The 14,324-nt window shown below is 36.9% G+C and overlaps 2 protein-coding genes across 2 annotated transcripts; both read right to left on the minus strand.

Annotated features, from left to right (window-relative positions):
• Window positions 1–412: 412 nt before the first annotated feature.
• Window positions 413–1,000, minus strand: LOC110454128 (uncharacterized protein K02A2.6-like). Its single transcript, XM_021503504.1, has one exon. It carries the CDS (start codon window positions 998–1,000, stop codon window positions 413–415), a length of 588 nt encoding a protein of 195 aa, XP_021359179.1.
• An 11,847-nt stretch (window positions 1,001–12,847) lies between these two features.
• On the minus strand, window positions 12,848–13,999 carry LOC110454130 (zinc finger MYM-type protein 2-like). The gene has a single exon (XM_021503505.1). It carries the CDS (start codon window positions 13,997–13,999, stop codon window positions 12,848–12,850), a length of 1,152 nt encoding a protein of 383 aa, XP_021359180.1.
• Window positions 14,000–14,324: the final 325 nt, after the last annotated feature.

Raw genomic sequence — 14,324 nt, forward strand, 5'->3', positions numbered from 1 at the left:
GTTTATCAGCCGTTACAAACGTTTCTCGTGGTTGCATTTCGGTTGTCGGAATGAACGGCTCATCGTCGTGATCCAAATCAAAGGGAAATTCCGCCTTTGTAGGACGAAGGTGTTTGCGGTCTCTCCTGTATTTCCTTCCGTCGTTTGTTTTGACGATGTACGATCTTGGGTTGTGATGTTGTTGCGAAATTGTAGCTGGAATCCATTGGTTTTCCTTTGCTTTCTGCATAATGACATGGTCACCTTGATTAAGTGGTTTAAGAGATTGACCACTATGTCTGTCATAGTAAAACTTCTGTTTTACTTGTTTTGCCCTCATGCGCGTTTTAAGGTAGTTTGAGCACGTGACATTCCGAGTTAGAAGGGGTGCGGTGGTTGGCAAATCAGACTCTAAACGTCTGCCAAGAAACATTTACGCGGGAGAAAGTTTAATTTCCTCAATAACTGTGTTTCCGTAATCCAACAAGGCTTTGTATGGATCATTAGCTTTGCGAAGTAGATTATTCACCGTTTGTACGCAGCGTTCGGCTTGACCGTTAGATTGTGGAAAATGGGGGCTCGAGGTTTCATGTTGGAACCCATACTGTTTTGCGAATTCGTTGAATTCCGAGCTTGCGAATTGCGGTCCATTGTCTGTAATTAATTTGTCCATGAATCCATATCTGGAACACTGATTCTTCAAATACTGAATAGTATTGTTACTGCTCATGTTGTCGAGTTTCGCCAGTTCTGGCCATGTCAAGTAATGGTCAACGGATAAGAGGTAGTTTTGTCCCTTATACTCAAAAAGGTCTGCCGATACAATTGGCCATGGCCTAGTAGGAACTTCTGTTTCAACCAGCGGTTCTTTGGGATTCCGGTTCGAGTGCTGTGCACAGATGGAACATTTCGAGACTATATCTTCCACTTCAGAAGACATGCCTTGCCAGAATAACGTATCCCTTGCTCGTGACTTGCATTTGACGATTCCAAGATGCGAACTGTGTATGGTTTTCAACATTTCCGGTCGTAGGGTTCTAAGAACAACAAATTTGTGGCCTTTAAATATCAAGCCATCTACACATGATATCTCGTCGCGAATATCCCAGTATGGTCTAATACTCAATGATATTTGTTCCCTCCTTTCCGGTCAACCTTCCAGAACCATTTTCTGTAGTTGCTGTAATTCCATATCATCAGCTGTAGCTTTGCGAAATTCTTGGAACTTTGTAGGCGACACGGGTAAGTACGACAACAAGTGTACCTCATTGATCGCAATATCCGGAACCAAGTTCTCGTCCGACTCTTTGAGAAAGGCACGACTTAATGTGTCCGCCAAGAACGTCAATTTTCCGGGTTTGTAAGTGACGTCCATGTCATATTTCTGCAATGTCAGCAGTATCCTTTGTAGGCGAGGTGGAGCCTTGTGGAGCGGTTTTTTAAATATTGTCTGCAATGGTTTGTGATCACTCTCCACGATCACATGCCTGCCGAAAACATACTGATGGAATTTCGTGCTACCGTCCGCAATTGCCAATGCTTCCTTCTCTATCTGGGCATACTTTTGTTGACAAGTCGTCAATGCCCTCGAGGCAAACGCAAGAGGCTGTCCTTCCTGGACTAACGCTGCACCAAGTCCCTTTGAGCTAGCGACTACTGTATATACAAGTTCCTTAGTTTTGTCATAGTCACGCAGAACAGGTGCCTTGGTAACAAGATTCTTCAGTGTTTCAAAACACGATGTGTGTTCCTCTTCCCAGTGCCATGCTATGTCCTTTTGTAGCAGTTGACGTAATGGCGCAGATTTATCCGACAAACTAGGAAGAAACTTTCCCAAGTACTGCAGAAACCCGAGGAATGTAATCAATTCCTCTTTACTTTTCGGCGGGTCCATTTTCTGTACTGCTCGTACCTTTTCTGGGTCTGATTTGACACCATTATTGGAGAGTTCATGTCCAAAGTAAGTTACGCTGTCCTTCTGAAATTGACACTTTTCCTTGCTCAGTGTCAGATTGTACTCGCTCACACGTTCGAGAACATGTGCAAGCCTTTCATCATGCTCAGCCATGTTGGCTCCCCAGATCAGTATATCGTCCACTATCGAATCACTTACCTTGATATTTTGTACCATTTCCGATATGGCCATCTGATATACTTCCGGCGTAGACTTTATTCCGACTGGGAGGCGGGTAAATCGATATCTCCCAAATGGACTATTAAATGTACACAACCTTGAACTTTCTTCATCAAGGCAGATTTGCCAAAACCCGGATGTGGCGTCAAGTTTCGAAAATATCTTGGCATCCGAAATTTCCAGAACTACATCTTCGACAGTTTTCATGGGTTAATGTTCACGAAGGATTGCTTTGTTTAGATCCCGTGGGTCTACACATACGCGTATCTTCTCATTGGGTTTTACGACAGTCAACATTGAGTTCACCCACGGCGTCGGGTCAGACTGCTGGACAATAACACCTTCTTTCTCCATGCGATCGAGTTCGGCTTTTACCTTGTCTTTTATCGCTAAAGGAATTTTCCTTGGAGCATGAACGACAGGTTTAACAGTCTGATCCATTTGTATTTTGTGTATTCCTGGTAGGCACCCTAATCCTTGAAACACGACAGAAAATTGTTCTAGATTGGCAGGAAGACCCTTTCCCTTTTTTCAGCTTTATCCACCGTGTTTACACGCTGAACTAGCTCCAATTCCTTGCACGATTTGGCTCCAATAACTGGTTTGACGTCGCGATCAACCACATGAAATCTTAAGTTCTTGACATTTTCCTTGTATTTGCACTTAAGGGCTGCCGTACTTTCGGTTTAATGATGTGTCCCGAATACGAACGGAGAGGTATCCCTGATCCTGATTTCAGCTTGTGAACTGCATGAATCTTTTTTAACGTCTTTAGACTGATTACATTGCACATAGCTTCCGTGTCTAACTGGAATAACAGCGACTTACCTTCCATTGTAACGGTTTCACACCATTCAGTTTCAACAGAGTTTATCTCCGTCTCCAACATCCAACATAGAACTCGTTATCTGAAGAGGTATTTTCACCATCTATGGTATGTACACTTTTCTTCGTTTTGCATAATTTGGCAAAGTGATTTTTCCCGTGGCATTTCATACAAGTTTTTCCAAAAGCTGGACAGTTTTCATGTAAACCACTTCCGGTGTATGAATATCCACACCTTGAACAAGTATTTTCCTTCGCTTTCGCTGGGCGTTTGAATTTGTTCGGTTTATTCGATTTACGGTAAGTTTTACCGGCACCACTGTCTTTAAACTGATGCTGTTTGGCTTTTGCGAGTGCATTTATTTTCGCATCTTCCCCGGCCTTTGACTTTGCCTGGGCATGCGACAGTGTGTTCTTGCTATGTCGAGAGTTTTTACAAGTGTTAGATCGTTTCCAATGTTAATGAGTTTTTCTCAGATTTTCGAATTTCTCACACCGATAACAATCCGATCCCGGACCATTTCATCCGAATTATCATGGTTACAATCTCTCACTGCAGTTTGTAATTGCGTCGTGAACTGTTTTACTGTGAAATTTATATCTGTTATAAATCACATTTGACCGTGGTTTCACATATTGTTCAAAACGTTCGTAATAATACTTAAGTTCTTTATTTTGATCCTCTGTGAGGTTCCACGTTGTAAACATGTTCCTGGCCTTTTCTCCTGACCAGATCATTAGGTAAGCACATTTTTCGGGTTGTGTTTTCGCCAACAGCGGTCCCGAGAACATACAATCCACGTATTGCCTGAAACTTTTTCATGCAAATTCCATATCCTGGCTGTGTCAGTCCATCATCGTTGTTGAGCCCACAAGCGCTTCCATTTTGGCGTAGACGTAGACGTAGACTTGGTGATATATTGTGTTAAGCATATATGTGAATCAGATAGTATTACTCGAACTACGTATAACAAACTGCATGTATAACTGAACCATTATAATACATGACACCTACAAGGAATGCTGTCATTCCCAGGGAACACGACAACGATCAACAGAGTACGATGTGACAGGTACTCGTTCGGTAGTTTCGGCAAAAATGTTATTTACTGACATCAATTACATCCTTAAATGTTTAAAGCCGAATGTCTGAGTCATACTGACATAAATATATCAAAGGGTTTCTATATATTGGCGTGAAAGATTGGTATAGGATGTCGTACACTTTATTGAATGTGAACATTTCTAATACAACATTAAAAGGAATGGTACATAAAAAGCACACATACATAAATCACACGAGCTTTTGCCCTTGATAAGTACAGTAATAGAAGACCTCGGTGATGAAACAGACGATTGGTGTATGAAAACGGTTTTAAATCAACGTTTTTTCACTCTACCTTGACATAAGGAATAGTCCAGCATATGCAAAAAATGTACATAAATAATGATCTTCTGACAATCTTTACGCGTATACGTGACAACGCAGAGCTTTGCATGGAAAGTTGAACGCACGACACACATTTAATTGCACCAAACCAAAATTGGAAAATAGATACAGTATGATGTATACTGCACCAAAGCGTAGTGTGGTGGCTCTATGACTAATCGTTGATGTTGCTAGGGGCCGAAAAGGTGAACATCCTAATTCGTCTAAATCAATGTTAAAACAGACTGGGCGATGCACACAACTTCATACTGTATACGAGTTTCAAAGAATAAGAGGGTACATGTTCATTTCAAATGAATAAAGTGTAACGTGTGTAAACTTGAACCATGTCACTACTCAAAATTTGTTTGTTGATACGATGTTACATGTTTTAATGCATTTACTTTTTATTGACAGGTCTTTTTGTTTGTTGATAATATGACACATGGTTTAATGCATTACCGTTTTATTGACAGGTGTCTTTGTTTGTTGATACTATGTTACATGTTTTAATGCATTACCTGTTTTATTGACAGGTGTCTTTGTTCGTTGATACTATGTTACATGTTTTAATGCATTACCTGTTTTATTGACAGGTGTCTTTGTTTGTTGATACTATGTAACATGTTTTAGTGCATTACCTTTTTATTGACAGGTGTCTTTGTTTGTTGATACTATGTTACATGTTTTAATGCGTTACCTGTTTTATTAACAGGTGTCTTTGTTTGCTGAAGCTGAGGTACATGTTTCGATTCGTGGATGCCGTGACACATTTGCTTATTTGTTGATGATCTTGAACATGTCATCTTGGTCGATGCGGAGATAAACCTTCCTGTTCGCTGATGATGTGTCACCGCTCCCTTTTTATTGACATTGTTTGCTAATGTTGAGAAAATAATGTTCCTCTTGGTTGATGCTCTGACACTTGTCCTTGTTTTTGATGTTGTGATACATATCCTTGTTTGTTAAGTTTCTTGTCCCTCGGTTCTCTGGTGTATATCATTGGTTGTCCTTTTAGTTGTTGTGAAAATCTCCTATACATATCATATGTTAAATAAATTCAAACGTTTACAACTGTTATGAAAAAAAGCAAATGTAACACACTGGCAATACATAGACAAAATCAGAACATATTTTCAATTAAAAAAAGAACAAGAACAATAAAGGCAACATGCTAAGAAAGAATCACAAAACAAAAACAAGACATGTACTGTTCCCTCAATAAGACCAATCAGTTTGTAAATACGTGATAACACTTATACTCAAACAATGAACGTACTACACGTGTTGCAACATTCACAAGTCCTTGTGTAAAGTTATAAACCACATGATTGACCCACGTAAAATCCGTACAAATATGTCCGTAATAGATTGATACACGCTGGGGTTGATGCTGACTTCCTGTAAGTGGGAATGACGACAACCGGTCATTTGTATTCAAAGAATACTTCCCAGACTAAATAGTTCATTGATCAACAAATTCTGTGACATAGAATAAATACCGAACTTATTGTGTACTTTGGAACTTCGTAATATAATGCTAATGGCAATGTACAATTATTATTGTACATGAAGCTACTGATAAACGGAAAGTATGCCTTGATCATTTAACGTCGGCCCGTTAGGAACTGGGTTTTAAATCACGTGGAACGTGTTTGTTTATTTATGTACATTGTATTAGAAGGAAGACATTATTCAGTTCGTATAGGTTTTAAGGATCACGATGATTTTTTTTAGTATGAATATGGATCAACGGTTAAAAGGTTTAGGCGCGAGACGACTTCCAAGTGTCGATTATATCTCCTTTTCCAATTATACGCTGACACCCAAAGCGTTAGGGATGGTAGTGTCCTAATAGGTTCCCTAGGCAAATTGAACAAATGACAGGCAGGCTGGCTTTTTCGACAGTTCAACGAAAGCTTTTTATTAACAGTTAATCTAACTTACTGCGGTTTGTTTCATATGGTGACAGAGGAGAGAAACAACACGAAAATACCTATTTGTCATCAAAACAGTCATTTGAACTCAAAATAAGGGCAAACTATGAACTACGGAAAACTTACAGAAACAGAACTGAAGAAGTACTAGAAAGTTACATCATATATTCAGAGAGTGGTAACGCCGTCTGCTTCATCGGCCTGTTGGATATGTCATACCATTTTAAGGATTCAATATGCCAGGTGTTTTACTCTGCCGTTGGACTTCTGAGTCCCCGAGGTTAGCCGTAACCTCGACGGCCCAATTTGTCCTTTTTTGGTAGCGGCACGGCTCATTATATACACATTCTATTGCTACACGTTATATAGGTGTAATCACATATGTGCGGTTTGCGTTTATCTTTCATCTTCAACCACATCTTCGGAAACCCTGGTTTGCATGTTTGTACGACTTCACTAGTCATGTATCACGGAAATAACATTTAATCTCGTTCCTTAATATTGCTTTATTTCGCACTAACCTAGGAGTACCCGTAAAATAAACAACTAATTCTTTGAAAAGCAAATGTGTAAACTATCCTGTCAGTAACTGGTAAGAAATACGCTCACATCGTCATCATTAATAAGTTAGATGAACTATGACCTCGGGGCCACGTTTTCTTAAGAGTAATAAAATTGGAAGTTTTTTAACGGCTATTTCTTGGACGGCTCGGCAAGTAGAAGGAAATTATATAGAGGGCAACGTTTGGACATTTCGTTCAAAGCCTTGTTATGGTTTCGGATAATTAAACGCCTTGTGTATGGTTTTAATATTTTGATATGGTTTTTATGGTCCAACTCAGCGCCCGTTACGTGTGAAGTTCAAATCACTAAACGACATTTGAATGGCACTTATATTTGATTTTAAACAGTATTTAAATCACTAAACGCCATGTGTTTGATTAAAATAACGTAGCGTTAAGTGTTTGTTTTAAACCATTTAACGTCATTTGTATGGTTCTTATCACTGAGCACGATGTACGTGATTCAAAACGGACTTGGTTTCAGTCATCAAAACGTCATGTGCATGCAAAGGTAACTATCTTTAAACGTCATTTGTTTGTTTTTAAATCACTAGATGTCACATGTTTGGTTCAAATAGTTCCACATTTGGTAAAATATTTTCATTAAAATGTTATGTTTGCGATTATAATTACTAAAAAGCACGTGCATCATCAAAATCACTGTCATGAACATACATGCCTTGGGTATAATATAAAATACTTACCGTCTTGTGTATGATTCTAAAACATTAAACCATGGTTCCACTCACTACATGGCATTTGTATGGCTGTATTTATTACCATGTTCATGATGATATGCAGTTAAAGTCATGTGTGATGTTCTAATCACTAAATGCAATGTGTATGATTAAAATAATACCATATGTCGACATTCGAGTCACAGCGTCAAGTGTATCGATCCAAACACGAATACGCTAAATAGTTATATCCATTTATCCTCCGTAGGATTGATGCCATTCATAAAAAAATCCTTGGTTTATGTTTTTTTAATAAAAAAAAATAAAAAAAAATCCTATCGCCAAAAGACAGGACAGCTGTTTAAAGTCATTGTAGACAAATATCGACAATTTCGCATTACCAACAGGCTATCCTGCACTGAAAACAGTATACGACAATATATTTATAAATTTTATCTCCGTATGAATCTGATAATCACTTAAAAATACACTGGTTGCGTAATCGGATACAAGCCTTCCATCAGTGGAAAACTTTGTTGACGTTTTAGTTATTTGTTCACCGCTCATGGATTTATCCTGTTGACGTTTTAGTTATTTGTTCACCGCTCATGGATTTATCTCGTTGAATTTTTAGTAATTAGTTCACCGCTCAAGATTTTATCTTGTTGACGTTTTAATTATTAGTTCACCGCTCATGGATTTATCTCGTTGACGTTTTAGTAATTAGTTCACCGCTCAAGATTTTATCTTGTTGACATTTTAATTATTAGTTCACCGCTCATGGATTTATCTCGTTGACGTTTTAGTAATTTGTTCACCGCTCATGGTTTTATCTTGCTGACGTTTTAGTCTGATGTACAATATTGTATTATCTTTCTGTTTCAACCTTTATAATCATATAATACACTGCACTCTGATATACAATATTGTATTATCTTTCTGTTTCAACCTTTATAATCATATAATACACTACACTCTGATATACAATATTGTATTATCTTTCTGTTTCAACCTTTATAATCATATAATACACTACACTCTGATATACAATATTGTATTAGCTTTCTGCTGCAACCTTTATTATCATATAATACACTACACTCTGATGTATAATATTGTATTAGCTTTCTGTTACAATAATCATATAATACACTACACTCTGATATACAATCTTGTATTAGCTTTCTGTTACTACCTTTATTATCATGTAATACACTACACTGTTGTACAATCTTGTATTATCTTTCTCTTGCTACCTTTATTATCATATAATACACTACACTCTGATGTACAATCTTGTATTAGCTTTCTCTTGCTACCTTTATTATCATATAATACACTACACTCTGATGTACAATATTGTATCAGCTTTCTGTTACAACCTAAATAATCATATAATACACTACACTCTGATGTGCATTCTTGTATTGTCGATATTCTCCCAATACCTCCACATTATAACAAGTATTATTTCGTTATGTGCTTTTCTTTTATATGTATTTTAACTATCTTCTGATTAGCTGCGACATTTGTGTGTGGTGTGGCCTTATTATGAATACAATGATCACGTCAAATCCTTTCTCCGCTATACGGCTTCGTAAAAATTAATAAATTCACCATCCTTTAAAGTAATACAATGCACGGTAATTATAAATAGGTGTCATATATTGTAACAATCGTCCAACAGGAAATGTTGCATCAAGAAACAGTACAGACAACGCATGTACACACAGAGACACGCACATAACCTAGTCACTACCCTGTAAGCACATTGTCCGAATAGATGATGGAATCACTTACCTTACTCGTTTAGCGAATGTAGTATTGTGAATTGTCTACATATTAACAATTTTTTTCAGTTCAATCAAGGACGCAACACCACCTGCTACATCACCTTCCAGAGTAAGGAAGCAGTTGCAGCTGAGGCGATAATTACCCTCATTAACATATCACCTTAAAATAACAACCGGGATATGAGGAACGAACCACCTCCGAACTCTGTTAAGTGTTTTCATAGCTTCTGTCTCCGTAATGACGGATCTTTTATAGAAGATATGGTCTACTTCGTGCGAAAACAACAACAACAACAACAACAAAACAAGAAACAAAAAATGACGTAAGCCTCTTCAGATAATGAATATTTTTGTGATATTAATTTTGATTTCATTTCTAACATTACTATGATATCCATAATTGAAATCTAGTTCGTACGTATACATAAGATGTAAAAATATGAAAACACACCTTTTACTTTTTACGAAAAGACGAACGCAAAATGTGTTTATATAAATCTTAAATCTTATCGTATTCTAATACCGTCTACACAATCTTTTGTGTACTGTGTTCTATTTCATATCTCTTCATTCAATATATGAACAATAAACATTTATATTTAGATTCAACACAGAAATGTCAACAGTTGTTAATGATGTGTGAAAGACATATCATGTGTGAAAGACATATCATGTAATATCATGTGTGAAAGACATATCATGTAATATCATGTGTGAAAGACATGTCATGTAATATCATGTGTGAAAGACATGTCATGTGTTAAAGACATATCATGTGTTTTTCATTTCAACAAATTTTATTTCATTTAGAAAAAGGATTGAACAACAGGCATAGCCTATATAAGTTCTCTCCTAAAGGTAACAGTGGGTGTATAAATATATATATATGAATAATAAAGTATGTTGTTATTTTGAAATTTCAAAGTTGATTATTTTAAGTATGAAACATAAAATGTTTAAATATGAAATATGCGTTAGGAAGTAAGGACAAAAATTTAAGAGTTGTTATAATATGTGAAATAGTGTATTCACTATGTTTTCCAAACTTATATTTTTTTTTTTTTTTTTTTTTTTTAGAGCCTCGAATCCAGCATCCATGACAGGATTCCCTCCACTCATGGGATACATACCAAAAATGTACATATTGGCTTATCAGCCACTGGTCATCCACCCATGAGTTTTGGGGCCAGTCATGGATACTGCATTCTGATTTTCATAGTTAAGATAATTAAGAGAGAATTTGGCAGATTTTGAAGTATTGGTGGACTCTAATCAATATTTTGTAACGATTTGTTAATAAGAAGGTAAATCAAGGATTTTACATTATTTAAGATTTTTCAAAAAAAAAAAAAAAAAAAAAAATATTTTACTAATTGAATGACAAAATTGAGTAAACAGAAAGATGCAAAATGAATTTGTCCACCGTTATGAGATTGTTCTTACTTAGTTATTATTCTATCCCATATAACAACACTACAATAATTATAATGAATGATACATAACATACAAAACATACAAAATATATGCTTATCATATCAAAAGGGGGAAAGGCGGCCATAGGAAAAAGAAAGGATGATAATGACACACAATGTTTATGATGTAGAAGCACAGTCATAACTGATGGTTTTCATATTTAAGAGACATAATATCAATCAGAAATATATAATGTATTATATATGTGGAAATCTATGTGTAGCTGTGACAAACGCGGCAGTACATTCAAATATATTTACATTGGTTTGTTCATCACAGTCACCACAGCCAGCTGGAAGTACATCCAGAGTGTAGTGATTGTGATTAACATCAAATGATTTATCCTTGAGGGTTTTACGTGGTTCATCATACTTATTACAAATGAGAAAAAAATGATGTACTGTTTCATGGGCATTACCACAGGTACAAGTTGGTGATTCGAGAAGATGATCTCTGTGTAGATCAAAATTAAGGTTACTTGAAGAATTTCTAAGTTGGCAGAGTATGATGTTGTATTTTCTATCACCTGTGTTGACATAGGTAAAGTTTCTACTTGTGTCTAATAACATAATGTCACTTACAGCTCTTCTTAAAAGTTTTTTAAATTGGTATAGTGATGTGATGTTAGTCAGGTCAAACCTTGCTGCAAGTTCATTGTAATCTTTAAGTGNTTCAATTAATTCAGTTAAATAAGTGGGTGCAGTTCCTGTAAGAATTTTGTATAGAAGAATAAGTCTATGTTTTTCCGTCTTGCAGCAAGGGTGTCCCAACCAAGTTCACAATAAATTTTATAGTGTGAGGTTCCTTTACGCAGTCCTGTAATTAATCGAGCAGCCTCTATTTGGATAGATTCAAGTAAAGTTGCCTCCTGATGAGTACAATTATCAAAAATAATATCACCATATTCAAGTATAGGTCTAATATAAGCGATATATATAGTGGTTAGTGTTTTACGACTCATTTTATATTTTACAGATTTCAATAAATTTATACGTTTATACGCTTTATTATAAATAAAGTTGGTATGGTGATGCCACTTACCATCTTCAGAAAAAAATACACCAAGATGTTTATGAGTTGACACATTTGCTATAGTTTCATTTTGAAAGATGATATCAGGAGATATCATATTTCCTTTTCTACTAAAAGTTAAAGATTCCGTTTTAGTAGGATTAAAATTTATGTCCCATTTCTTAGACCATATATTAACATTTTCAAGATCACTGGATAAACTAGTGGCTGCATCGAGTGGAGTAGTCTGTATAATCTTAAAAAGAGATGTATCATCGGCAAATAGTAGTTTCTCATTTGTTATACATTCAGTAATATCATTTATATAAATCAGAAATAGAAACGGACCGAGGACTGATCCCTGGGGGACACCAGCACTTACCTGTCTATATGATGAGAAGTCACTCTATGTTTACGATTAGTTAAGTAATCATATGTGAAAGACATATCATGTGTGAAAGACATATCATGTAATATCATGTGTGAAAGACATGTCATGTAATATCATATGTGAAAGACATATCATGTGTGAAAGACATATCATGTGTTAAAGACATACCATGTAATATCATGTGTGAAAGACATATCATGTGTGAAAGACATATCATGTAATATCATGTGTTAAAGACATATCATGTAATATCATGTGTGAAAGACATATCATTTCTCCCACACCTGACAGATTTATCTCCCGTTTTGCCGGTGCTAGATTTATCTGTCTCCGCCCTAGGGCAGAGACAGCCTGCACGCGCTGTGACGTCATTGGAATGTTGTAATGAACTTCACTGTAAACAAATGTAACAGTCTGCATAAAATAATAGTTCTAACAAACGGAAAATATTTTTAATGAATTTAATAACAATTTCCTCATATAATTTAACAGTAAAATATTTTTTAACGGTAAATAACTTTCTTTGTCTATTCAATACGTGATGTTCGTTCGAGAGTTCGTTTTCCGCCGGAGAGTCGATTGACGCCATTACGTTGTCAACAAACACGATGAAGAGATGTGTCAAGTTATGTAAGTCATTCTTCATCACTGTCGCTATAGATGATAGCCCTCCGAGCTCGTGGATGTTGTTTGTTTCCATCATTGGAATTATCATGGACGTGTATATTGAATGTTCCACCGTAAATGCTGGAATTGTGGAAAATTGACTCTAACGAGGATGCACACGTGGACACGTTGGAAGTTTTGTCAGCCGCCATCGCGGGACGGTTGCTCGAGGCAGACGAGCTAAACGTGGTAAGCGATTGTGAATGCGATTCTGCAACTGTTGTCGTTGATGCATTCGTCAACAAAGACGAAATTTCGTGCTGTTTTTTGTTCGTAATGACGCGATAATTGTTCAGTGACTGAATGTTTTTGTGTCCGGTAAACATGACAGCTTGTGTGTCGGGAATATCGTTCTCCAAAAGTGTCTGACACAAATGTTTACGTGCGCTGGTGTTTGTTAGGCGTTTGTTGTCGTCGACCCCTGGTNTAAACCATTGATCATCAAGGGTAGGGTTGTTGACATGAGTAATCGTCGCTAAATAAAATGGATGCTGGGGTGCGGAAAAGTTTGATGGACGTTTGTCGCTGTATTGTTTATACGCTGTAACAGGGCACCGTTCTTTGTTGTTGGGGGTTTCATACATTCTTGGTTGACCGTTTCGTGTATTATTCGTGTCTTCACCTGTGCGTGTTTTGGTTTGCCTTTCGTTATGAACAATATATTCTAAACACAAGTCATTGTCATAATGGAGTTGGATGTCACCCCAGCACAGTGCCCTGTGTTCTTCCCCACCACCTCTCATTCCGAAATGTGTAGTGTTGTTCATCCACAGTGTATTTATCAACGATGCAGGTGTGGAACAGCCCAGTTGTTTAGTTTTGTATAACAAATCAATGTCACTGTTAGTGATGGCATCTGCTGCAAAAGGCTTGTTACCCATGCCCTGCCTTTTCAACTCCTTTTGTTTAGCCTGCATTACTTCACGTGTTTTGGAAAATTCATATCCTGAGACGAGACTAGTGCCATACCTGTGTCTTTTGAGATATCGCTCAAAGGACCCCAGCATCCCTCGTAAAACACTTGGTTGATAATTGTTACCATTTTTTTGCCGGACGCCTATCATGAATTTGGACAAATGTGTATCCAGTTCCATTGGAGGTATATTGTGGGTTTCCCTCATTTCTCAATTTTCAGACAGAAATGTTTTTAATAATTTCATGTGACACAATGTTTTTTTCCTAGTATTATTGTTCTCATTGTTGTGAACAAATTTGTCAACCTCGTCATCATCGACCGACACAAATCTTGTCATAGTACAGGAGGCAGTTTTTGGAGGGGCTCGTACAGCAGTCGGTGTTTGGGGGATGAGAGGTTTTTCGGGGATGAGAGGTGGTTGGGGCACACACACATTTTCATTTGTACTGAATTCAGACTCAGTTGCATCCATATGCATGGGTTCATCAAGCAAAAAGCCAAACTCTTCATCTGGCATTGCTCTCACAAGT

This window comes from Mizuhopecten yessoensis, unplaced genomic scaffold (genome assembly GCF_002113885.1).
Source record: "Mizuhopecten yessoensis strain PY_sf001 unplaced genomic scaffold, ASM211388v2 scaffold7685, whole genome shotgun sequence".
Lineage (NCBI taxonomy): Eukaryota > Metazoa > Mollusca > Bivalvia > Pectinida > Pectinidae > Mizuhopecten > Mizuhopecten yessoensis.

Coding starts and splice junctions, on each gene's coding strand:
- LOC110454128 (XM_021503504.1), bottom strand. CDS start 1,000: ATGTTGAAAACCATACACAGTTCGCATCTTGGAATCGTCAAATGCAAG.